This window comes from Sinohyriopsis cumingii, chromosome 7, assembly GCF_028554795.1.
Source record: "Sinohyriopsis cumingii isolate HCF-2022 chromosome 7, ASM2855479v2, whole genome shotgun sequence".
Lineage (NCBI taxonomy): Eukaryota > Metazoa > Mollusca > Bivalvia > Unionida > Unionidae > Sinohyriopsis > Sinohyriopsis cumingii.
The window spans coordinates 91,575,434-91,600,853 of record NC_142967.1 but is presented as its reverse complement, the minus strand read 5'-3'; the positions used below and the strand labels follow the sequence as shown (position 1 = coordinate 91,600,853).

General features: G+C 34.5%; 1 protein-coding gene across 2 annotated transcripts in view; it reads left to right on the top strand.

Moving 5' to 3' along the window:
• Nucleotides 1–25,048, top strand: part of LOC149795707 (macrophage mannose receptor 1-like) — a 29,731-nt gene extending 4,683 nt beyond the window's left edge. Inside the window, exons 3-14 of one of the 2 annotated variants that reach the window (XM_089965592.1) lie at nucleotides 725–867; nucleotides 1,952–2,076; nucleotides 5,746–5,927; nucleotides 8,150–8,271; nucleotides 9,412–9,542; nucleotides 10,005–10,162; nucleotides 13,416–13,534; nucleotides 17,863–17,990; nucleotides 18,867–19,051; nucleotides 21,373–21,488; nucleotides 23,839–23,993; nucleotides 24,388–25,048. In XM_089965592.1, the coding sequence (XP_089821718.1) occupies nucleotides 725–867; nucleotides 1,952–2,076; nucleotides 5,746–5,927; nucleotides 8,150–8,271; nucleotides 9,412–9,542; nucleotides 10,005–10,162; nucleotides 13,416–13,534; nucleotides 17,863–17,990; nucleotides 18,867–19,051; nucleotides 21,373–21,488; nucleotides 23,839–23,993; nucleotides 24,388–24,470 (1,647 nt within the window). In that variant the 3' untranslated portion in view covers nucleotides 24,471–25,048. Of the gene's footprint in view, nucleotides 1–724; nucleotides 868–1,951; nucleotides 2,077–5,745; nucleotides 5,928–8,149; nucleotides 8,272–9,411; nucleotides 9,543–10,004; nucleotides 10,163–13,415; nucleotides 13,535–17,862; nucleotides 17,991–18,866; nucleotides 19,052–21,357; nucleotides 21,489–23,838; nucleotides 23,994–24,387 lie in introns of both variants that reach the window. The other variant, XM_089965591.1, reaches the window with a different exon arrangement.
• Nucleotides 25,049–25,420: the final 372 nt, after the last annotated feature.

Genomic DNA, 25,420 nt, shown 5'->3' with positions numbered 1-25,420 from the left:
ATATATATATATATATATATATATATATATATATATATATATATATACATATATATACACCCTGTATCATTGATATATCACGAGATTTATAAAACTGTTATTGAAAGGAAACTAGGCTCCACTTTTTTATATTGAAACCGTCTTTCATTCTTAAATCATAAATGTCTTTTATATTTGTTTAATCAGTAAGATTGAAAATATAAGTCAACAAATAAAGAAACAATGTGTCAATTCGCAAAGAAGATTGTGATTAGCTGCGCAAGGTAAAAGAACTACATTTTTTAGCGGACGGATTGGGCAGGGAAGTGCAGAGTTTATTGTCTCTGTCAATACACAGTTGCCTCTAGTCAATCGTAACTGATTGGAAATGTAAGTATGTGTATTTGTATGTGATATAAATAAAATATATGTATAGTATGTACACTATATCGCTGATATGCTACTCGCTGTATACATTGTTTATTAAAATAAACTCTTCAAACCTCTTTTTCCTTTCAAAATGTATACATTTCGTGGTATATCAAGGGATGCAGAGTATATATATATATATATATATATATATATATATATATATATATATATATATATATATATATGCGTGCGTATGTGTGTGAATGTGTGTAAATGTGCGTATGTGTGTGTTAGATTGTATTTGCCTAGAAAAGTAATGTAAGTCATGCGGAATTTATAATCCGCCTTAATCGTCTTTAACTCTTTGTCGCAGAAGTGGTTTCTGAGCTATGTAAGCAATATGCCGTCTGACGGTTACTGGACAGATTTAAATGATCTCCCGCCAGATGGAAGCAGCATGCAAGGAAATTCTCACTGGAGATGGGGGAGTAACGAGTTCCCAGCAGATAATTTAATGTAAGCAGACCACTTCCAACCCGACATCCCCAATGATCATTGCACTTGCTTGCACCATGATGTAACAAGCAATATATGAATACTGCAATATCCAAGCCATATATGAATACTGCAATATCCAAGCTGAAACTGACCAAAAGACTGTGATAGAAATAGAAACTGGAAAGTCTCGTCGAATGCGCCGACCAAATATAGAATTTACCTATTTTGTTTAGGAAACTAAATGTGGAAGTAAAAAACCGAAAACTCATTTCCGGTCTTATTAAATGATGAGGCTTTATTGTTTTAGAAACATGGAATATCTTTCTTTCTTCGCTCGCTTTTGAATGAAATTTACACAGATTTATTAAAGATGTCAAATTAAAAAATATTACCTCACTAAGGTTCATTATAAGCTCTTACTTTCAAAAAGTCAAACACTTCGTCGTGTGCATAAAACTCCTCGCTTGTTATAAAAGAGACTGAAAAGACTCATAAATATTCACAATAAAACCCTTTAAGTGTCATTTAGTATACGAAAACGAGTATTAATGTTATTATTCGCTTACCCTCTTCTTATTTTTGAACTCCTATACCGATTTTAAAAACTCAAAGTATCGATGATATAAACATACACAAAACTTTTTTATTCTTCAGTTTATAATTTCTAATTCGTTTTTGTCGCCAGGTGACTACTAATATTGTCATCGTCACCAGAGACTCCTAACATTGTCATCTTGTTTGCGTTTCAAATCAGATGGATGCAATCGATGCAAACAACCAGACACTGTTCATTGTCCTTTACCTGTATTTAGAAGAGTCAGTTCTCAGTCAAAATAAAATGTATCGTCTTCATCCATTATGTGTAATGTTTAATTTTAATATTTTGAAATAATACTTCTAAGCAAGTATTGAACAAATTAAAATGTGTAACTCTTGTATGCATGTGTTTAAGCTGATGTAACTCTCGAAGTCACCTAAATTAGCGGAATTACTCAGAGCTTATCGAAGACGGAGAACTACATCACCACTGTTTTTAAAAAAAATAGACTTGTCCACGCAAATTAGTTTTATATGTAGCGATGTTAATTATTTATTTATTTAGATTCTGGAACACGTCACCTCAGAATGACGGTATATCTAATTGTGCAGGAGTTAACATACAGGGTAAAATAGAGGACACCAACTGTAATTCTAGACAGAGTTACATCTGTGAGGCACCTATGGCTGGTAAGTCACTTTTGTGAAAAATATTGGGCAAACGGGTGGCAACGGGGGAAAGGCATCTAGATTCCGATTTTAATGCATCCACGAGTCACACACCAATTACATACATTATTCCAAAGCTCATAAACTATACATTAAGATGAATTTTGTTGTAGAATTTAGAAGTAACAAGGTTTAGTTATAAGTTAACGTTTCGTCTAGCGGCATAAATTGGTATCGGTAACAAATACAAAATGTTTTGGTTAAACAAGATGGCCTTGTTATTTTATGAAAGCCGGATTCATTTAGAATCTAATTTTTGTTTATGATCTGAGCAAAGCGCACATTTCACTGGGAAGATTTTAATTATATCTTTTGTATATACAATTTCGTTCATAATTGTCATTTTCTTCCTTCAAATTATAATTTTTTGTTGTTGCTAAGTAACATTTTATTAATATCAGTCATATACATTAGTCTCGATACGTGAAGCATTCTGTAATAAACGTTATCAACTGTGCTTCAACAAAATACACAACCTTATAGCTGGATTAAAACAAATACACCTTAACTTTAAAAAATAGCAACATATTAAAGTTTAATATTCACGTAGCGGTGGAACAATGTCTTAAAAACAACTGGTGCTAATCCAAGCGACAAGGTCACGGAGTTCCACTAGCGTGAAGAAATAGAAAATGAGTTGTAGATCGGATTATCTCGGATTTGCAGTTTCGTCCCATCCTTTAACATGTATGATGCGCATCACTGAATGAGTTCCACTAGCGTGAAAAAAATAGAAAATGTGTTGTAGATCGGAATATCTCGGATTTGCAGTCTCGTCCCATCCTTTAACATGTATGATGCGCATCACTGATGAGATCTAGACTCGTCGGATTACCCCAATAGGAGTTTGTGCGATCTGCTGTTGTTACATGACATCGACAGGAAATCTGTTTGAAGATGGTGCTCAGATGGACCTTCATGTGGATTCAGATGCAAATGACCTGATTACCAGGAAGCAATTTAATCGAAGTGTTCGTGGGGTTCAAGTTACAAGCTGGATGAGTTAGCAAACATACATACTGTGCTTCCAGATTTTGAAAAGGCTGAGAATGTTAATATAATGCAACACAATCACTAGACATAAAAGGTAATACTCTTTTGGTGCTCTTCCTGGTGACTTCTTGGAGGATCTTTTAAAATGGGTTGACTTTGCATACCCTGAAGTAGTACTTTTGACCGATAATATAACCCACGATTCTGAAAAATGGGGGAGAAAAAAGAGCACATAGGTAAGTATGGGATTAGGATGCAAGAAAGATTAAGTCACATCTGGTCGCGAGGCGAAACACCCGAAGATGTTTATTTATTTTCCGCAAACAAAGTATTTCAAGTTCTTTGTGTTTAAAAAACTACTCATTTCTGAACAATTAAATATACATTTCTGAAACTTTTGTAAAGCAAGAACATGTCAACATACCTAAAATAAATTAAGAACACAGAAGACCTTAGCAGACCCTCAGATTCAACTTTACGCAGAGCGTGGAGATGAGAGAAGGCTGAATTTCATAGTTCTCTGATCCTGACATTTTAGTGCCTCCGTTAAAATACTTTCTATAATGGCTTACACAAACGAATTACGAATACCTACTGGAACGCTCATGAATGTATTAGACCTGCAGGGTTACATACCCTAGTTTATACCATATGCCAGTCACTACCACCATTGTTATGTCAGTAACTTCCCTCTGCAGATACTTTGTTGGCTTGTGACTCAGCCTCTGTACCGTTTTGCATCCCTATTTACAATTGTATTTAAAGTAGTTAAAATTAAACGATTTTTCTTCACTTGGTAATTATGATGAAGATACAGACATTGCAGTCACACAAAATGTTAAAAGTGGAACATTAGGATCCAAAGGGTATAATCAGAAAAGGTTCTAAAAGTTTCATACATGTAAAGATACCTTTAGAGCTGCAGAACATACAAAGACTTTGCTTAATTCTCATATTTCAACGCATAATATTGATTTTACATTGGATAATGGATTGAGACAAGAAGGTTCACACTTAACGAATGTCTATTATGAAAGGTCAACGGCAACGTAAGTCTTCGGGGATCCAATATGTCTCTATAAAGGCTAACGTTGTGCAGTAAGAATCGTGCACGTGATTTGCAATTTTGTCATGCGCAGAACTTTGATTATGTGAAGGAAACGAAGATTGGTTTAATAACTGAGAGACCAATTATGACGATTGCACTATTTTGAAGCACCTTTAAGTGTAACTTGTTTTGTCAGATAGAAGACATAACAATTAATCTGATGTAGTACAGGTTTTTGAGGCCATATGCAATTACTTTGTCATATATTGCTGCATAACAGATTTCGAGGTCATATGCAGTAGTACTGTCATATAATACTGCGTAACAGATTTCGAGGTCATATGCAATAGTACTGTCATATAATACTGCGTAACAGATTTCGAGGTCATATGCAATAGTACTATCATATATTGCTGCATAACAGATTTCGAGGTCATATGCAATAGTACTGTCATATAATACTGCACGATATAATGACAATAAATAGTTCCAGAAGAATGAAGCATAATGTATAAAGCTTTACGCAATTACTGAAGCTTTATAGTAGGTCACATTGACCTAGTAATTATTTAACTCTTTTACACAAATACAGCTATCAAGTATAATGACTTTACGTAGAGTTGCTTGGAATAAATTGAGCTAAAAGCAATAATAATAATAACAATAATAATAATAATAATAATAATAATAATAATAATAATTCCGCAACGAATAACGCCCTAAAATATGTGATATCAAAGCCTAGCCATTTTTTGTAGGTCGTACAAATACATCCATCATCAGATTTACTAGAAAATCAGGTTAGACTGGTTTCTTTGCAACCATCGAAAAGTAATTACCGTATAAAATTTCAATACCGCTTTATGGGACTGACACTGTAAACTCTTGGTAGAAAGAATAGGTAATAGATACAGGGTTTACATGATCGCCATAGAGCACAACAACAAACGTTTTCTTAACGTAGACAAAAATGCCTTCAAATGATATGTATTACACGTCTGTGACTGATGTGTACAACCTGGTCTCCGCCAAACACCTACAAGTAGAACTTAAAATCCTAGGATAGTCAAGGGATTTCAGTGTTTAGCATGTGTCTGTCAACTTAGTGAAGTCATACAAATATATCTCATAACGTTTTCCATAGATCTGAGATGTGTAGTGTAATTTCACCGCATTTATAAAATGAAATAATGATGTATGCAATTTATTTGTATGCTTATGTATATTTTATTGCCCTATTGTGTTTACCTTCACACTTGTACAAATATTTTGTATTTTCAGGTCAAAACTTTTCACACAAAGAAAGTGTTCATAACGAGTCCTTCATTTGAAATTTCACCCCCTTTTTGCAGCTGGATCGTGATTTTAGAAACATTGTTGTAAGCAGGTGTAGCTTTCATACTAGAAGACATGTTAGCGTATTTGTACGTGTTTTTCTTATTTCCGGTCCCAAAAAATCTCCAGATCAAGTGCTCAAGATAACAACAATGTTCAAATGCCTACCTACATACTCGTACAGGCGTTTTGTGTTTGTGTTTAGCGCTGAGAGATCAGATAGTACTTATGAGTTTTATTCCAAACTTTTCCAGATGGTGGATGTGTTGGAAGAGGCTGGCTAAATAGTGACATAAAATGCTATTGGATCGCCAACGTGACACAGCCGCAAGAGACGATCACGTGGGATCAAGCCAGACAAAGATGCAACACGTTGGCCATGGCCGCTGGTTTTACTGGAGGGGATCTGATCTCCATCAATGGCAATAACGACACAGTATGTTCATCGTATCGTGAATCATTGATAAACTTTCCGATCAGCACCGATAAATTTACCAATGTGAATGCTTTTTGTTACCCGCATTAAGTGAACGCGGCGGACAATATTCGCATTTTCGTCCATCTATCACACTTCCATTTCCGCTATATAATTTTCAAGCAGTTTGTGATTAAGAAATTAAACTTTGTACACGTATACATCATGATCACAATGTGTGTCGTGTACCAACTGGGGGTTGGGGCTACCTTCAAAGTCATCACTCAGTATTTTACGTTTTCATCACACTTTACGTTTCGCCTTATAATGTTAGAGCTATCTGAGTTAATATTTGAAACCTGGTAAAACTATATTTCACCGCTTGATGGTGTTGCGCACAAAACTAGTGTCCTATCCTCAAGGTCAAAATTAAAAGCAATTTTTTTTTAGATTTTGGTTACAATTGTTTCCATTCTGCCTTCCTACTTATGAGCTGTTTGAGGAAAATTGGTGAAATTTTTGCGTACTATTATATTGTAACTAAAGCATATTTTTGCATACCAAAGACTTTTTGTATTTAAAAAAATGGTACTAACAGCTGCTTCGCTTGGCGCTCAGCATTAAGAGGTTACTGTTATGACTGGTTAGCCTTTGTCAAGAAAGTGTGACTGGATGGGACATTATGCTACATGTCTGCGGCATGATACCCCAGAGCTAGACATCACTATAAACGGCCATACTGCAGTCAATGTTGCGATATGACTGAATTTTGTTTTAACGCTACTTTAAAAATCCAAATAACACATAAAACACATTCCACGTTCGGAATCCTGTCCTCAAGGCAAAAGTCACCATAAATATTGTATGGTTTTGTTTGTTGCTGCTTTACATCATAAACTATTTGAAGTTAATAGCTTAACCGTGCAACACACTAACTTGTGATAGGGCCATGAAACTTTGAAACTTTTCGTCTCTGGCCAGTAGACTTACAGCTCCGTTTTAAACCTCACTTTCCGATTTCATTACAGTTAACTTTTGTGACATCAACATTACAGCCGTGGGACAAACAGTCACTGAAATTACTTTTCTAATATACATTTTTAAATGTACAGTTTTCTTTGCAAATATTATGTTGCTGCACTTTTTGACTGTTACGCGGTATTTTGCAGTAATGTATCCAAGAAAGGACAGCGGTGTGGTAAGCTACTACGCAGCATAGCGTACCAGGGTTTGAGCACTGGTTACAATATGTTTGTATTTAAAAAACAGACCTTCCTCAAATTTAGATTTTTTAATACAAATTTCATTTTCTTGTATGGCTGGCAGAGAGGAATTTGTCTCTGAACATTCAGCAAGCATCATAGATGGAAATGCAAATGCAGCCATGTAAGAATTGCACATAATATTTTACAGAATTCACGAAAATCACGAAGCCTGTTAATGGGCTATACCCTGCATTAACGGCCGTAGTGAAACGAATGGCATTCATCCATAGCGTTTAATCAAGTTTCAACTTCATGACTCCATGGATCTTGTTAAATATGAGGTACATTAACGAGTCTCGAGAAATACATTACAGGGCACTTTTAACTATTGTTGCAAAATATTGTCAAAGCATGCAAGAAAGGCACATGGTGTTACGATATCATAACGTCTAGTCTTCTGTGGCATATGATGTGGTTGTAAGAAATCAAAATGATTATTCTAAAAGCTTGGTTAAACATTTCTAATTATAATTGTTTTAGTTCCCACCAATGAACAGCATTGTTTTCCCTTATTATTTCCAGCGTTAAAAAGACATGATCCAGGTGAATGATTTTCAAACCAAATATTTGTTTTTGTCCTTTCTTCCATTTCTAACTCTGATGAAAGATCTATTAATTTGAGAAGTGTCATAAATAAAATAATTTCAAATTAAGGAACAGCCAAAGCCCATGGGATCATCCACAATACAGTAACAAGCGATCATTGTCCATCAATATGTGCACAATTGGTAGCTTTCTACGAATTGTTACCCACCAACCTACCATCCCCAATTATGTATTGCTTAAATTGAAATTTCTCAGAAGAAATTAGACTGCATTATATAAAGGTTTGTTCCAATAGGTCAGTGTTAATGACTTTACCCCCGTAACCTTTTTTAATTTATATCTTTCATTCAATTTAACAGATAATTACAACAAGTAGAACTCTTCGAAATATCTACAAAATAGTATTTAGACTTTTTATTTTTTTAATTTTAGACCTTTCTCACCGGAGAGTTACCATATCTAACAGTCAGCAGCAAGTTACACTGGGTAGGCCTGAAATACATGCAGAATACATGGCAATGGGTTAATGGACAACCTATTAATAATAATTATATGTAAGTACAAAATAAAACCCATGCATTAGCTTTTGAACACTTTCAACGTTTGTATTTATTTATTTATTATCAAGCACAGGAATGCTGATACAAATATGTTGCAAAAAACATATTTAAGTACTAAAACTGACTCGAGATATTGTGGGGAAAAAAAACACCTTCGCAGTTAGTATTTTACTCCTAGCGCACAATCGAATAAGACCTGCATCTTTATAATATAAGCAATAACTCACAATATTCTTCATCTATTTATCTTTTGAAAGAGAGAGAGATGTGTATAAAACGAGAGTTATCGTAACGTTTAAATTTAATTTTCAACGCGACGACTTTAGGTTCTACTACTTAATTTCGCATTTTAAACAAGGGCGAATTTTTCTATGTAAAAAAAAAAATGTTAATCCCGAAATTTCAACAAAGAGTTCGTGTGCTATTTAAGTAGAATCCAGAAAAGCATATACTGGCATGAATCATTTTTATCTAAGCATCTAGTTTGTACCAGATGATGCGGGTATCTCGCTCAGTGTGATTGCAATCAGGTTTGAATGCGAAATTATGCGCTTAGAGTGAATGCCCGGTATTAAAAAGCAACAATGTGTATCAAATTTTAAAATGAATTTTAAAATGATTAGCCGGTCATATTTTCTTTTAATATCATCTTTAGAACGGAAATTCATTTACTTAAATCTCTATATAAGTGTAGTTAAAGAAAAATTCATTATTAAAACAGGTATATGACAAAATACCAATCTTTTGCTATTTTCTAAGCACTTTCCCTGGTTCACTAGCTGGATTTTGACTGGTGCGGATAAATGTCAGCGGAAAATACAATCAAATTAAAACACCATAAGCTAGACAGACAATTTTATTTTTAGCTCCTACAAGATGAAAAGGATTCGAATATTTGGACAGTTTATACTGAAAGGGTTTAATCTCGTGCAGACAACCTCTTTGTTGAATTTTTAATCTTTCTTTTCATTTTTATTTCATAAAACAGAGAGGTTTAATCCTGTTTGTAGAAGACAAGTATCTATTTGTCAATGAAATAATTTTATATGGGAAAGCAATTCAAAGTTATAAGAACATTTTTCCAGTTTCACTGTTTGCAATGAAATATGTTTAAACCACTAATATATTCTTCAGTTCATGGGTGACAGAACCAGACAATGTCGGCGGAATTGAGAGCTGTGCCATGATAAGGATGAATGGGAATTTTAGTGATCAGAATTGTAACTCGAACCACAATTTTATCTGCAAAAAGCCTCAGAATGTAGGTATGTTGTTGCCATAATGGATTTATCTGAATTATTCCTGCAGAAGTTATTGTTTAAAATCTCTAAGAGACTTTTGTCTTATTCTCTTGTTCTTCGGAGCATTTTGCAAAACTAATGATTATTTTTAATTAATTTATTGATCCCTATGCTCAGGACGCTACTACTACTACTACTACTACTACTACTACTACTGCTAGTGTAATAGTGATTATCGTATTGGCGATGTCAAAGAAGGCAGAGAGGTGGCTAAGTAAAAACGTTCGCCAGGCCAAGATTTTGGGAAAGTTTACAATGAATCTGAATTTTGTTCGCGAACAAAAGCTTTTTTCCTTTTCTTTTTTCCTTCAACTATATATCGAAAGTATTATATAGCTGCAGTCAAACAAAATATTGATTGCAATATGCCTTCTTTCCTAAACTCACAAATCTGAATATATTAACCCAAGAATGTTAACATTTTAGCCTACGAGATAACCAACATGGGTTGTGGATTGTGGAACAGGGCAGGAAAGAAATGCTACAAGTTTTTCGATGCGCCTCCAAACTCATGGTCTGACGCTAGAGCCTACTGCCAAGCCGTTGATGGAGATTTGATGAAGGTGGAAAACAAAGACGAGAAAGTAATTAATAGTCTTCCAAACATATTTATAAATTCTGGAAACAAATAATCTTCATTTATCTTATACACGTGTTGAACCACATTTTCTTACTAACAAAGAAAACTTGTTTAATGTAAAAATTGCCATTCCAAGCAAATATCCTATTATAGTTCAGTTTAAAGGTGATAAGGTCAAATAAAAATATGTACGGTTCTGGTTACACTGATAACAAATTACGGAAAGCAATTCGGTACAAACTGTATGGGTCTGGACGGATTTAAACAAAGCATAATCTAGAAAATACTTCCTGAACTTATTGAGTTGTTTTTTTTCAAATCCCACTCGCCCCACACCAAAAATATGTACGGTCCGCAGGAAAAGAATATGGCCGGTTGGGAATCAGTACCATACAAACGTTTTTATTGGGCCTCAGTGGTGTTCGTAGCACCATATTACAAGAAGTTGATCAATCATATGGCCACGGTTGCATTAGAAATGGTATAAACTCCAGTACGTTTTACAGAGAATTTTACTAAGGTAATTTGCACCAACATACTAGTTTTCATGTACATTAATAAAATATATTTCGAATCTATCTAAAGACAACATATACGAATATATATATATATATATATATATATATATATATATATATATATATATATATATATATATATATATATAATACTGACACAGATATTGCCAATGGAGTAGGTACTAACAATAGTCCAGTATTTCGAGCTAGACCAGCTCTTCTTAAGGTGTACAAATGACACTGATATGGACGAAGGAAAGAGAGAAAAGGTACTTTACATGGTGGAATAGAAACAAACAGGCATATAAATATTAAAGAAAAAGGTATTTACCTTATATTGTAAAAAAATAAACTGATATATGAAATGAATTTAAAAAATAATTGCCCCAAATTGCTCAGGAAAACTACTCGTTCAAACCAGGTAAAAATGTACTAGACCCAGTAAAACTTTACTATGTGCTTGTCCCTGGGTCGAGTAGATGCATGATTGTATCTCAAGAGTAAATCTAAGTTCATTCTATATCCCTAGCGTCCCTCGAAATTTCAACATTGTTTAACATATATTGTGTATCAAATTTACCAGTTTGTTACCAGTCTATAACTTGTCGCAAATAAGTCCTCTTCGTTTTTTGGTTACCGGATGTAAGGTTTATATTAAAATGGGTAAAAATCCTGAAAATATTATAATGCAATTTCACACCTAGGCATCAGTTTCTTAATGGTGTTTGCATTTTACAGAGACAATTTTCAGCAATTTAGGCATCATTTGCATATGGAGAAAGTTTTCCTTTCAACGAACTATTACACTTCTTTATGAGTCAAATTTCTGAGACGGTGAATGTCACAGTTTTTTGATTTTCATATGGTCAGACAATTTAACAATTACCGCAAACAGCAGCAGATTGGTTGAAATATTTAACTGGAGTCGTAACCTAGAAAAGTTTTAGTCTTTCCTTTTAGGTACCTTTTAAAATGGAATTTGACTAAAATTTACCATTTTGGTATAAATGTTGGTGAAAATTGAAACTGATAGAATTCTTTCAAAAGCAAGTTACTGACATTTGTATTGTAAAAAGTAAGTACGTACTTACACATATCTACTGGTGTCTTTTCTTGGGCTTCGCAACGTATTTACAGAGCTCAACTGTCTTGAAAATGACGGTGATGTGAGGCAACGGTAACAATGACTGGATGAAACTCCTAAAAGTTGGATATTTTCTTTCTCTTAACTGCTCACGTATCTAACTATAACATATTAAAGTACACTTAGATTACTAAAAAACGTCAATGTAAACGCGAATTTCACTAACAAATCAAGGGTATGTGTGTCACTGCAGCTTTCCAAGTTATAAATTTTGTCTTTTAGTATATGTTCATTTAAAAATAGATCTTTTTGTAGTGAAAGTGTAAACAGCGTAGTGAGGAAGTGTATTATGTTGAAGTCAGAGAGGCAGGGACGAATAATTGCTGTAACACAATCTTTCCAACGAGTTATTGGACAAACTTGCTGATGATATTTAAACAAACTACGACATAAAATTAATTCTTAAAAAAAAGATGAGGATAAAAGACAAAATCTACGAAAACGGAAACTACATCACTTCTCTGGATAGATCAGTAGAGAGCATCAGGTTTTGATGATAAAAGTATAAATAAATCCAGGTATGCAAAGAAAACATCCATAATATTCGTACGTATGTATATTATATATATGTCAATAGCTTAACATTAAAACAATAATTTATTTCAACAGCTTAAAATACAACTTTGAGATAAATATAACTGTGTATTTTTCTGAGCAAGTTAGTTTCTCTAATCTAGAAGTTTCTAAAATCGACAAAGTTTAGTCTAAAATGCAGGAGAGAAAAAGAAGGCAAGCAAGCAAATAAGTGTTATGCAAACAAATGCTAAATTTTAAATGTTAGGTCGTAAAATAATCAAACCAGTCAAAAAAGTACGATGTATGAATCTATAACGAGTATGGTTACACATTTGTAGATGAACATATTTCTTTCATCAATAGAAACTTATAGCTGTCAATAATTAACAATATGTTTCTTCTGGTAACCAAATTAAAACAACGTTGCTTAAGATAAAGGAGTCCAACAAAACAATGTACTGTACAATATTATTATAAGCACCACTTTACATATTGATTATCCTTCAGCAGGAGTCCACCAAACAATGTACTGTACAATATTATTATAAGCACCACTTTACATATTGATTATCCTTCAGCAGGAGTCCACCAAACAATGTACGGTACAATATTATTATAAGCACCACTTTACATATTGATTATCCTTCAGCAGGAGTCCACCAAACAATGTACGGTACAATATTATTATAAGCACCACTTTACATATTGATTATCCTTCAGCAGGAGTCCACCAAACAATGTACGGTACAATATTATTATAAGCACCACTTTACATATTGATTATCCTTCAGCAGGAGTCCACCAAACAATGTATTGTACAGTATTATTATTAGCATCACTTTACATATTGATTATCCTTCAGCAGGAGTCCACCAAACAATGTATTGTACAGTATTATTATTAGCATCACTTTACATATTGATTATCCTTCTGGAGGTTAGTTGAAAGTAAGCAAGAAATCGTGACGAAATACTGAGCAGTATATGTACTTTCAAATCAAACATGAACTTACAAAAAAGATAGATAAGAAAACAAACGAAGGAAAACAAAATAATTCATAGATCCAATAATCACTTCAGGCATGGATTACAACCCAGATGATGGCGAAAACACAGCAATACTGGGTGGGGTTGAATGACATAGCTGTTGAAGGTACTTATGTTTGGGCTGATGGAAATTCCTCACAGTCAATTCTCATGTAAGTATACTCTCTCTCTCTCTCTCTCTCTCTCTCTCTCACGCTCTCTCTAAAATTACATTGATATATCGGCATGAAAAGATTAGAATGAGAAAAGACTGATAATTTAGAGCAATATGTCTCTGTTCAGATCAGCTTTCAATACTGATGAATGGTGCCATAAATTTCTCTTTATGTCCTCCATAGCAAATAGAAGTAGGAAGATCATAATATTTTGACACAGGTTTAGCTGGAGTGAGCCTGGTGTTTGTTCATTTATTCCTGCGATCACATCACTTGCCATACCGAGACGTGTTGTGGTTTTGTTTGTTTTGTTTTGGTTTGGGGGGGGGGTGCGGGGGGGGGGGTGCGGGGTTGGGTTTTTTGGTTGTTGTTTGGGGTGGGTTTGGAACGGGTTATAGATTTGCCTTATACTTTATCATATGCTGCTTCACAGATTATAGGATATTTTATTGCCAAATTACCAACACTTTTTGGCACGTTTTCTCTAAGATTTTGGTCCAAACCGTACTAGTTGGTTGTTTTCTTCCTCGCACACTACATGATTACCATCTTGTATCGCTACCATATATATCTGAAACGAACAACTGAACATTCGAATCAGAATATTCTTTCGCGAATGTTGATAAAGAAGAGGTACTCGAATATTCTCTTATCTAGTAAGTAGCGACACCTAAAACCAGACTCAGGGGTCGACCATTGTGACCACAGGTACTTCTCTCTAGGAAAGTTGTCTGTATCTTCTAATCGTTTTATCCCAAGGTACTTTGCGCGGTTCAGAATATGACCCCTCACCTATTCCGTGATAATTGTCTTATACTGTTGGGGTGTACAGCTACTCATTACTTGCATCATGGTAAAGGAGATATTTCAAACACACTCACACACACACACGTGTATTGCTTACGTATTTTGCTGATCACTTAATGGTTACACTTACGCGACATTAATCCAATGCATGCTTTTGTCTCTATTGGTCCATTTTGGGGGTATCCAGTTCAGGTATTTCACGCAGTGAATATGCTAATTTCAATTATTATTTGCGGTTATTGTTTACCCTAGACTAGAATAAGTTAATATTAACTCTTACAGCCAATTAAAACTGGAAATGGCATACTCACAGCATGACATCAAAAAGATTGGTATAGAACAGGAATCATATCAAAATCAACAAATCCATTCAGCACCATAACTAGTACTAATATTAGTAAACTTACTCGTACCTCGTGGACAGGGTACTAACATGAGCATATACGTGTTAATGGAGCAAGCCGGGTGTGATTCACACCTGGCGCTCTTTTAACCTAATAATAACACTTTAAACATATTCCTTGCATATAATCCAATAAATTGAGTAGTCATCTTATTTAATACCGGAAGTATCGAAAATCTTTGTAGAAATAGTTGTAAAATCTCGTTTACCTTTTTTAGCCGATATTTTCGGTTAGATCGTCCGCCATGTTATTTGAAATAATGATTACTTCCGTTCTCAGCCTCGTTTGTTTGTGTGCCATATAAGGACATTGACGCCTTATTTGGAAATGTAAACAAATCGTAGTAAAATTTTGGCGCCGTTTGGGTCAGAAATTCTGCGCATTAAAAGTAAATACGGTTTATCGGCAACTTTGAAATTCCACCAAAAAGCGATTATTCGCACTTGATTGATATATAATAATATAGCGTAGAATATCAAAAATATGTTCTGGCAAGCTTTACGTAGAAAAGGGGTCACGGCGAGAGTCTCGCGTTATCTGTCATGGAGGACAGGATAAGGTTAGAGTAACCATGCCAATTTATTTTATCGTGTAAGGGCTTAATAAATTCAAAATAAGCCAAACTTCTTTCACAGCATGATTATACTTATGTTGTTGATTTGTACACTGTTTGTTTTTCTGACTTTAGTGATGATTTTTTTTTTTTTGCTCCATTACATGATATTGGATCAGTTCGTAGCTTCAACCACAACAAATCAAGTTGAGGCTACGACATCGTAGCTACACTATAACGTGATGGGGAATGTGAGTGTTGCTTTGTATCCAAAACTTACAATGTTGTAATTCAGTTCAAATTGGATTTTTAAGCACAGAAATTAAGAACTAATTGTCACAGTTGTCATGGATTGTGAATCTTGAATGTCTTGTACTATTGTGGAAAAATGATTTCATATAGGATCAATAGGAATTCATCTCAGCTACGTATGTGTTTCAAGTCAGGTTCCTCACTTTGCCTATGGTACAATATCTAATCTTCTGTGTGTTTTTCCTGTTTTGTATATGAATCAAATCCCAACGGTAACTTAGTCCAGCTGTTCTCAGCCATCCAGCTGTTCTCAGCCATTTTCATTGTTACACGCATACTGCTAATCCGTTCTTTTGTCTTGTTATTCTGATATAATTTCCATTTTCTCTCTTAGGCTACCTTCATAATATTGGACAATTCTCTGTTACAAGATAAACAAGCATACACTCCTTTCGTCTAAAAGGCAAAAGAAGCAGTGCACCGTGAGTTCAACACAGTGCACTGAAGTTGTCATTGTTTTCAAATTTTCAGTTAAACCTAATTGCTCATTTTGTAACTTTTCTTCTCTATCTGATTATTCTGTTGAATATTTTGCATTTTCTTAAAAATTCCAACATTGATAGTTTGTCTTGTGTTATTTTTTTTATTTTTTTTTTGAAGCCACTCCAGCATTAACTTAATCGAGCTAGCTGTCTGTCATATCCTAATACAATTTACGGTGAAGCGGCATCTTGATCTTGTATACCATGCATCTCTTACCGACGAGCGCCTGGTCTCGTACAACCATCAGTAGTCTCTCCTTTAATTCTTCTCGCCAGGTTAAGTTGGCAGGGGACAGTTTCGCATATTGGCCCCTGGTAAGTTTCTTAACTTAAGGGTACGGTGTGACTTTTTGAGCTATTATTGTGTAATAATTAAAGATATGGACATATTTGTGACCTTGGTCTTTCCGGCTTGTGTTTTCTTGAAACTGATATGTAAGGCATGTATACCTCATTTAGTCACTGCACAGTAAGCAGCCAGTGAAATACCAATAGTCGGCTAGGAAGCAAAGCTAGCTAATTACAGCCAGCAGTAGACGCGTTGGTTTAAGGCAAGTAGAATATCTCAAAAACTGATTGGATGACAATTATTTGGAATAGCATCAAAATATTAAGTGCATAATGTTTTTCAAAATCATCACCCAGGGAAAGGACTTGTGTGTGCACTGTGAGCAACGTGTTCTCAAAAATGTCCATCGGACACGAAAGATGCCTGTCTAAATTTTGGGATGAGGTGCATCAATTTTTTATTCTATGAATTTACATTGACTTGTCAGATCAAGTGAATGATATTTTTATGTGTTGCTTTATTATACCTATCCAAAAATATGGATCTTTATGACCTCACACATGTATTTTATTTTGTATGATTTTTTATATTAGACACGTGTATGCAATAGTATCTGTGTGCGTATAAACAGTGCCCTGCCCGCTTAAGGCCACCTCTCACTATCTGCACAGTAATATTCATTCCGGTCATACTGATAAAACTAACAACGTAGCTATGACTCGTTTGGGTGGCTGTAATTAAGTGAATGTGGTTATCCCTCTATCGTTAGAAATCAGTCACATCAGCGTACCGGTTTTGTTTGCTGTTTGGAAAATTGGTATTTAGTCTTATGTTATGAACCACTACATCAACGTGCCGTTCTTGTCTGCTGTTAAAATCATTACATCAGGGTACCGATTTTACTTGCTTTTCAAAATCAGTACATAAGAGTACTGTTTGTGTTTTCTGTTTGGAATCAGAAACTCGGCGTACTGTTTGTGTCTCTATTTTCAATAGGAATACAGGTTTTGTCTACTTACAGGAGTAAGTACATCAGCGTACAGTTTTTATATGCCCCCAAAGTTCCCGCGCGTCGCCTTGCTTCGTGAGGATATTCTTTCTATATCTCTCCGTAATTAGCATTCCAATTATTTTCATTGTCATGACACCTAAGAAAGGTTACTTGATTAAGGCCAGGAAGAATATCGTTCCTGTTCACTTCTCTACATGAGCACATTTTTCTGTACAAATGTCTCGTTGTGTTGCTATCAGGGGTGTAGTGCTGTGGGAACGGCGTTCCCTAACGTTCTTGCGCGTTCTCTTACATTTTGCGCTCGCCATTTCCCACTGCATCTGAGTAACATTCTTCCATCATTTCTTGATTGCGTTCTCTTACTTCTTTATTTAGCACTACACCAATGGTTGCTATTATTATTATTATTATTACGGTTGCTATTGTTTGACACTATCTTTTTAAAAAATTTCCTTACTATATGCAGCCCTTGGAACCAGGAACCCAATGATTACTTTGGACAAGAAGATTGTGGTGTCATCTATCACAATGGTGGCTATAACGATGCAAACTGTGCCTCCCAAGCTGCCTTCATCTGTGAACTAGGCAATCAAGGTAGCGTGCTATATTTAAACGTAACTACCATGCAACATATTTTTACGCATCGTAAAGGCAATGAATATTTTGCAAAACCATATCAACTTTCTCTAGAATCAACTATGATCCAAGTAGACTTTACTGACAAATTGTCTTGTCCCCCACAATAAATTTAAAATTGGTGACATGGCTAAGTATTATAGTGTACTGACCTTGTGACCCAGTAAAGTAAGCGCATTCAATGGCAAAATAGAAAGTTAACACTCCAATTTTTCCCCGGTAAATACGACTGTGGGAACGTTCAATGCTCAGCTTCCAGCTCAAAGGTCTAACAAATCGATTCATGTATATAACAAAGTTATAGATAAAATCAAAGATCTACATCTTTTTCAAGTTCATCTTCATCTTCAGTGGTCATTCAAAATATACAATTTTTAGCCATCTTCTCTGAGGGTTGATTTCAGAGATTTTAATCAAGGAAAAGACAGAAAAGACAGAACACTGCGCAATTTTAGTTTGATTGAGTACTTCGATGTTCCTTCGAGGTAGCAAGTCCATTAAACCTGATAAATATCACGGATGATTTTATACATTTGTTAACAGTATAAAGTGAAAATCGACTTTCCATAATGATCACTGCAATCAACAACAAATTATTGTATCCAGTCAGTCTACTTTTTAATTTACACTTTCCTCATTGTTTTTACCTCGATTTACAGCTAGCTCTGAGGTCCCATTTAGAAAAAAAGATCAGAAAGAAATTGAGCATCCGTGCATTTGAGGAGTATTTGTAAATATGTTGACTGATAGCTGAAGCTATCTTTCATAAGAAATTATTTCACTTGAAATTGTAAATGCAAAGAACAAATATTTGTAAGTTGTTATTATTTCAAGCTACGTGCCCGGTGTCTTGGATTTCGCGCACAACACCTAACGGGCTTGATTGTTACTACATCAGTGACTACAAAAACTCCAGTATGTTGAGGACCTGGTCCGAAGCGTTAGACTATTGTGTTTCACAAGCTCCCGATCAGACGGCTTTACCATCACTCCTGGCGGTCAATGATGCAGATGAGAAAGTAAGTTTACTGATTACTTCCTAGTATTTGTATATGTGGCCTTATTGTTTTCTGCATCGTCCTTATTTTCCGTGGATATTAAGAGACCGTCAAAAGAGAACTTAAAATACGTAAGCTTCCCAGTGTCCGCTGAAAAAAATGGCATCGTCTCAAATGATTTTCAGTACTGACAATACATCAGATCTGGGATTGAAAATTAAAACCCAACCATTTTCTCAAATAAACATTGTATTGATTACATCGATTAGTAAAACGAGTTAATAATAATAAAAAAATATAAATAAATTTCAAATAAATAAAATAATACGTCATATGAACACAAAAACTTGCTTAGAGGACATACAGTAATTTGTAAACATTGATCCTCATTCGAACGTTCCTAAATGTTCGCAGACATGATATAAAATATGAACTACAAATAAATAGTTATCTCGAAAGATTTTCTTCCTTCCTTATATTTTATTTCGTTATTTTCTTATAGGATATGTGGATACACAATAAGCTTATCAGACAAAATAGTCAAGATAAGTACAAGCTTGAAAGAATCCAGGAAGAAATGATTTAAAGATAAAAGAAAGTCCGTAAGAAAGAAAACTGAACGAATAAAGTAATGAAAGTGATTGGATAACGCTTTTATTGGTTTTTTGGTTTGCCTCGCGCCTCGTCTTTATTTTCCAAAGACATAAAAGAAACGGTGAAAGAATCCTAAGTGTCCATAAATTACTTAATTGCGGCATACCATTTCATTTCGTAACATGTGTTTCGTTGCTTTATTGATCACACACCCCCCCCCCCTTCCATATACACATCTTTTTAAGAAACTGCAGGGATTATGTAATCCAACCAATCAGTGCGTGCGTGTGTTTGTAATGCGCCATTCCTTCAGCACGGTTCAAGATAGAGACATGGGACATAATTTGGATGGTATTTCTTAAATTAAAAGGGGCAACGGTTTTATAATATTTATATCGAAGTAGGTCTTCGGGATGACGTTGGTTTTGCAAAATTTTAAATAATTCCCAAATTATAAAACCAATGGTATGTGTCATCACCGGCCAAAGTGCTAACATACGTCAAATAAGGAGTAGTGTTGGGTGTGAAAAGACGAACTTAGACATGAAACTGAAGCTATTTTCCCCCTATAAATGTAACCCATGGGTTATAACAGACAACCTATTTGATGAGATGATTGTATACATGCGACTAACAATCGCTCCAAGGTCGATCTCTGGCCATTGAGAATTTAGCCCGCTGTCGTAACTTAAAACTACCAAGATCTCCACGCAATAATCGTATATTCACTTGTGAGCATGACAAGGAACAGTCATACGTGTAACTGACATTTTGGAGTGGGGGTGAGAACAAAGCATGGGAGCATGGTGATATTGTTTTTTTTTTACAAGCAATATTGTGATCAACTGATTGATTACTCCGTATTTTGAATCAGCTATTCGATAAATGCAACTAATACTCTACCAACTCTAGATGAATAATTCCAAATTATCAAACACTTTTCTCCCATATATATGTTAATTTTGAAGACAACCCCCTTTTTGGTCTGCGGATATTGAGCCTCCTTGTACTTAATGTTAGCGGACATTAAGGACGTGGCGGACAGTAAGGTCTCTTATAGTTAACCAAACTTGGAGATTGTTCAGTATGTTGTAGAGTTTCCAATGTTTTGTGGATATTGGGTCAATTGGTAATTCTGGGGATTTTTAAAAAAAATGAAATTCGAAGACATATAATCAAAACTGTCTTGATGTTGTTTCGTTTTGTTTCTTTTTGTTTTGTTTTGTTGACAGATTTGAGGTTTGATTGTATAAATACTTAGTTATTTATAGGTCATCCCACGAGCACATAATGATTCATATCACACGACTATGAATAGTGTGTGTGTGTGTGTGACTGTGTGTGATTAGGATTTTTAACGTAGCTTTAAACAATTTTTCAGTCATATCGCTACGATGTCTGCAGTGTGGTAGTTCATATTGATGTCTAGCACTGGGGCATCATGCCGCAGACACGTAGCATGATGTCCCACCCAGTCACATTAACCTGACACCAGGCCGACCAGTCCTAACACTAACCTCTTAATGCTGAGCGCCAAGCGAGGCAGCTGTCAGTACCAATTTGTGTACGACTAAGAAGAACCAATACTTTAGTGTCTGACAATGATCCTCGTCTTCTCGACCTTCGACCCGAGTCCTTCGGGTAACATTTTTGCAATGCATGTAGAATGTTAGCCTAGTAGAATGTATTCTAACATATTTAATAATTAGTTTATGTTTTATCATCACATTTAGGCATTCATTGAGCAGCAGCTCTCCAAGAAGGAAAGAAACCCACAAGGATGGTGGACGGGATTGACAGACAAAAGCAGAGAAGGATATTGGAGCTTTATTGGGCAATCCGACCTTGCTGATATTTCATTAATGTACGCACGCACGCAAGCAACAACACATATATACGATACAAACAATAACATAAGTAATGTACGCATGCATACAACCAGCCACGAACACCCCTTATATATATAACAAACAATTACAACTAGAGTCCACATTTTTTTTAAAGTTCACTGGTTCCAATGTGTTAACTGTGGTAAAGTTTGCAATACCGGGGGCATGGAATGACATTAGTCCTACACTGTAGCTTGTACTGCATCCATTTCTTGAATAGTAACAACCTCTATCATAACCAAACTTAAAAATGGCGACAGGACGAAGCATCTTAATGTACTAGCCTAAAGATCCACTAGACACAACAGCTCAAATTATGGAGCAAATATGTTCAAAATTGAATAGTGAACCTAACTTGTTTTGTTCCAGTAAATATGACTGAATAAAAATTCATTGGTTAACTTCCAGCTCACAAATCTATTATAACGAGTGGAGAACTCCATGTATGAATCAGAGTTGCAGAAAATTACAGTTTCCATTTGTGTTCCAAACTTTAGCACTGTATCTCAGTGGGTGCTGAAGTTATGTCAGTTTTCAGTCTTTACTCGCAGCCTTAATTTGCAAGGCTGAACCTGTGGAATATATATATATATATATATATATATATATATATATATATATATATATATATATTTACCCTATTTGATCGCAAAACCAAGTCCAATTGGGCGATGAAGATCATCGGATTTGTTAAATTGTTACCATTGTTAAAGAGACTTAATTTCGTAAAAAAGCAAACGGTGGAGTTTCTAATATCTTCCGCAAAAGAAAACAAATTATACCTGAAAGGTAAAGAAGTTTACAATTTATTGCCCAGACTCACAATATCCTCAGTTTTCTTGATGCGAGTATAATTTCTAGAAGCACACACAATCAAGCGTCGAATGGCATGATGGTAAATCGGATATTTTTAAGCGTATATTTTTCACGTTTGAAAATTTAGGAATAAAAAGATTGAAAAATATTTCAATAGCGTTATATATTTCACACCCAAGTATATAATGAATTAATATATTAAATAGTTATTCACATATTGTCATAAATATCATGGAATCATGGAGATAAAAATGCGAAAACCCCGACACCTTGGACTTGCCGACGTCTGCCTGATAAGAGTTTTGTTCTTGTTTTTAAACTTATCAGTTCACTCATGAGCTGCTGTCGGAGACAGTAGGAGTTAAAATAAAACCAAGAAAATCATGTAGCATAATCATTCTCTGTGCATGGCATTTTGAAAGTGAAAAGTTTACATTTTTGATTGAGTAAATAATATAAATGAGAATTTATTTCACCCAAGATAGGTCACTAACCGAAGGGTAAAAACATGGCAAATGCAAAACAAAACAAAACAACAACACACACACAAAAAAGGTGGGGGGATAAGTCACTTCAGACTAAAAGAGGTAAACGTAGGAGATGTAGTTTATTAATGAGCTAAACCAAAAGAGATATTTCTAGACAAAACTTTAAAAGTGTCGTTGATCTTATATATTAGATATATTAGCATGGATTATACTGGAAATATTCAAAGAACGTGATTACATACATATCATATTTACCTGCCTGCAAGTGCACATATAGAAGATCCAAATCTGCCGTTGCATAACGAATGGACAGATCGGAGCCTATTCTGTTTGCTCGACATTATAGGCAATCTCGTTCAGACGTACTCACTCATTACTCGTTAAGGGGTCTGGTTGAACGAGACTATATCACAAGTAGAACAAAAATCCTCACCGTGGGTTACCTCGCTTCGATGGGATAACTGCGAAATATTTCAGCTGCGAGGACCGTGAAGCACAACATAAAGAGTATACCCCGAACCGTTGGCGTATTATACATTATGCTACGGCAGATCTGGGTTCCCCAAACAAGATGTTCCTTTGTGACTCAAGCAACTTAAAGCAATACAATGTTTAATCTAAACAATAGGCTAATAATACAACATGCTTTTCAATGAATTCCTCCTAATCACGTTTAGTAATTTACATTCAAAATGTTATTTTAAGATTTTCTTTTGAGATAGGGACTTATTTTCCAAACCATGTAACACTGTTTTTCAAAATATATAAGAATAATTTTAGCGCATAATTAGCAAGAATATCAAATAAGCAATTATGATAGTATATTTAGAAGATACCAAAACAGTAAATATTGACAAAATTGGAAAAATATTAATCTCAAATAAATTGTTTAAGTTGTCAATAAGAATCCGTGTACCCACGAAAAGATTAATTTTTAGATTTTCCCGAATGCCTTGTGTTCATCCAGATAAATGCAATCAAAGATGCACGCTCATGCATTCACTTGACTATTCAATTTCAGTCCCTGGAACTCGGAACCAGATAATTTGAACGGCGATGAAGACTGCGTCATGATCAACTGGGGAGGCCACTACCTGACACAGCCCTGTGATCAAACGTCTGGGTTCCTCTGCGAAAAACCAGTCCCACAAATTGTTCTAAAATCAACATCAAATGGTATAATTGCTTTTTATTATTTTTTAAACTGTTTAATTAGCATCACATTATACCTTCATCACCAATAACAAACGTTAAATCAAAGACATAAAAAAATAACTGAAAATAAAACAAGCAAAAAAATTCAAAAAGATTAATAAAAGCACAAATTTAAATAAAGGTTTGTGTGGTTGATCGAACGATAGGTATGTAATTCAACTGTATTATGTAATAGCATGGAAATGATCAAGTGCGATTGGATGAAACTGAGATATGTCACTTTATAGGGTAAAACAGTTTATAAATCAAGATAAATTAAGAGTGCGAGTGCATACTTCTTTACTGCAGTGATTTATTTCTTGATTTATTTATTTATTCTACTTTGAAAATACCTTTTTATCTTTTCTACTTCCAGGAACTGATGGGAATGTTTCACATACTATGATTGAAATGGTTGCCTTTGCCTTTGTATTTTTCGTTTTTGTACATTTTTATTAATAATGAAATCTCAGTTCCCTCAACTTCACTTTGCTATCTAAATATGTAGGTCATCTGCTTTATTTTCTATATAAAAAAATACACCCAAAGCTTGTATAAACACATCCATTAAGAATAAAACGTACATATATTGCAGGCACTTCTGCTGAAATTCTTAATAGGATAAATCTGTTCTGTCTTGGCTTTCATTTTTATTTTGTCAACAATTAAAAAAGAATCGAAAAGTTGTCGAAAATCGCTGTGTTTCTGTGTGCAATGTATATATATATATATATATATATATATATATATATATATATATATTCTACTTGTGTTCCATTTAAATCGGGTTGTGTGCTTGTATTTGTTACATGTGTGGTGCAAGCTGTACTATTTATTTATTTATTTATTTTTTTAAAGGCATGCCTCCTTCATAAATATTTATTTGATTTTCACATTTGAGATACAGTATATATCAGTATAATTCAAGGTTTGTAAAGGTTTTAATTTGTACTGCTTTTGAAAAGTGGTATATAACACAAGTTTGTGCAATGAATTTAGGGCAAGAACAAATTCAACAAATAAATAAACTTGATTTATTGGTGTTGTTTTTATTTTATAATTTAAGATTTAGTTTCTGTGACCGCTACAGAATACGATTTCCATATAATGGTCCCATGGTGTGACTAGAAATCGTGTGTGTGTGTGTGTGTGTGTGTGTGTTAAAACAAATGGGGACACGTTTGTTTATTGAATCTAATTTGCTTATGTAAGCATTTCGTGTTGACCAATTATCAAATAAGTAAAATCCAAGATGGTTCAGCAAATTAAGCATAACCATCATTTTATTCTAAAATCCATTATTCTATGATGTTGCAAACAACTTAGATTTCATTAATATTCTGTTATGTATGTAAATTTGTTCTGAAATCAGGCAGTTACAGAGATTCAGGAACCAAATATTTTGATTC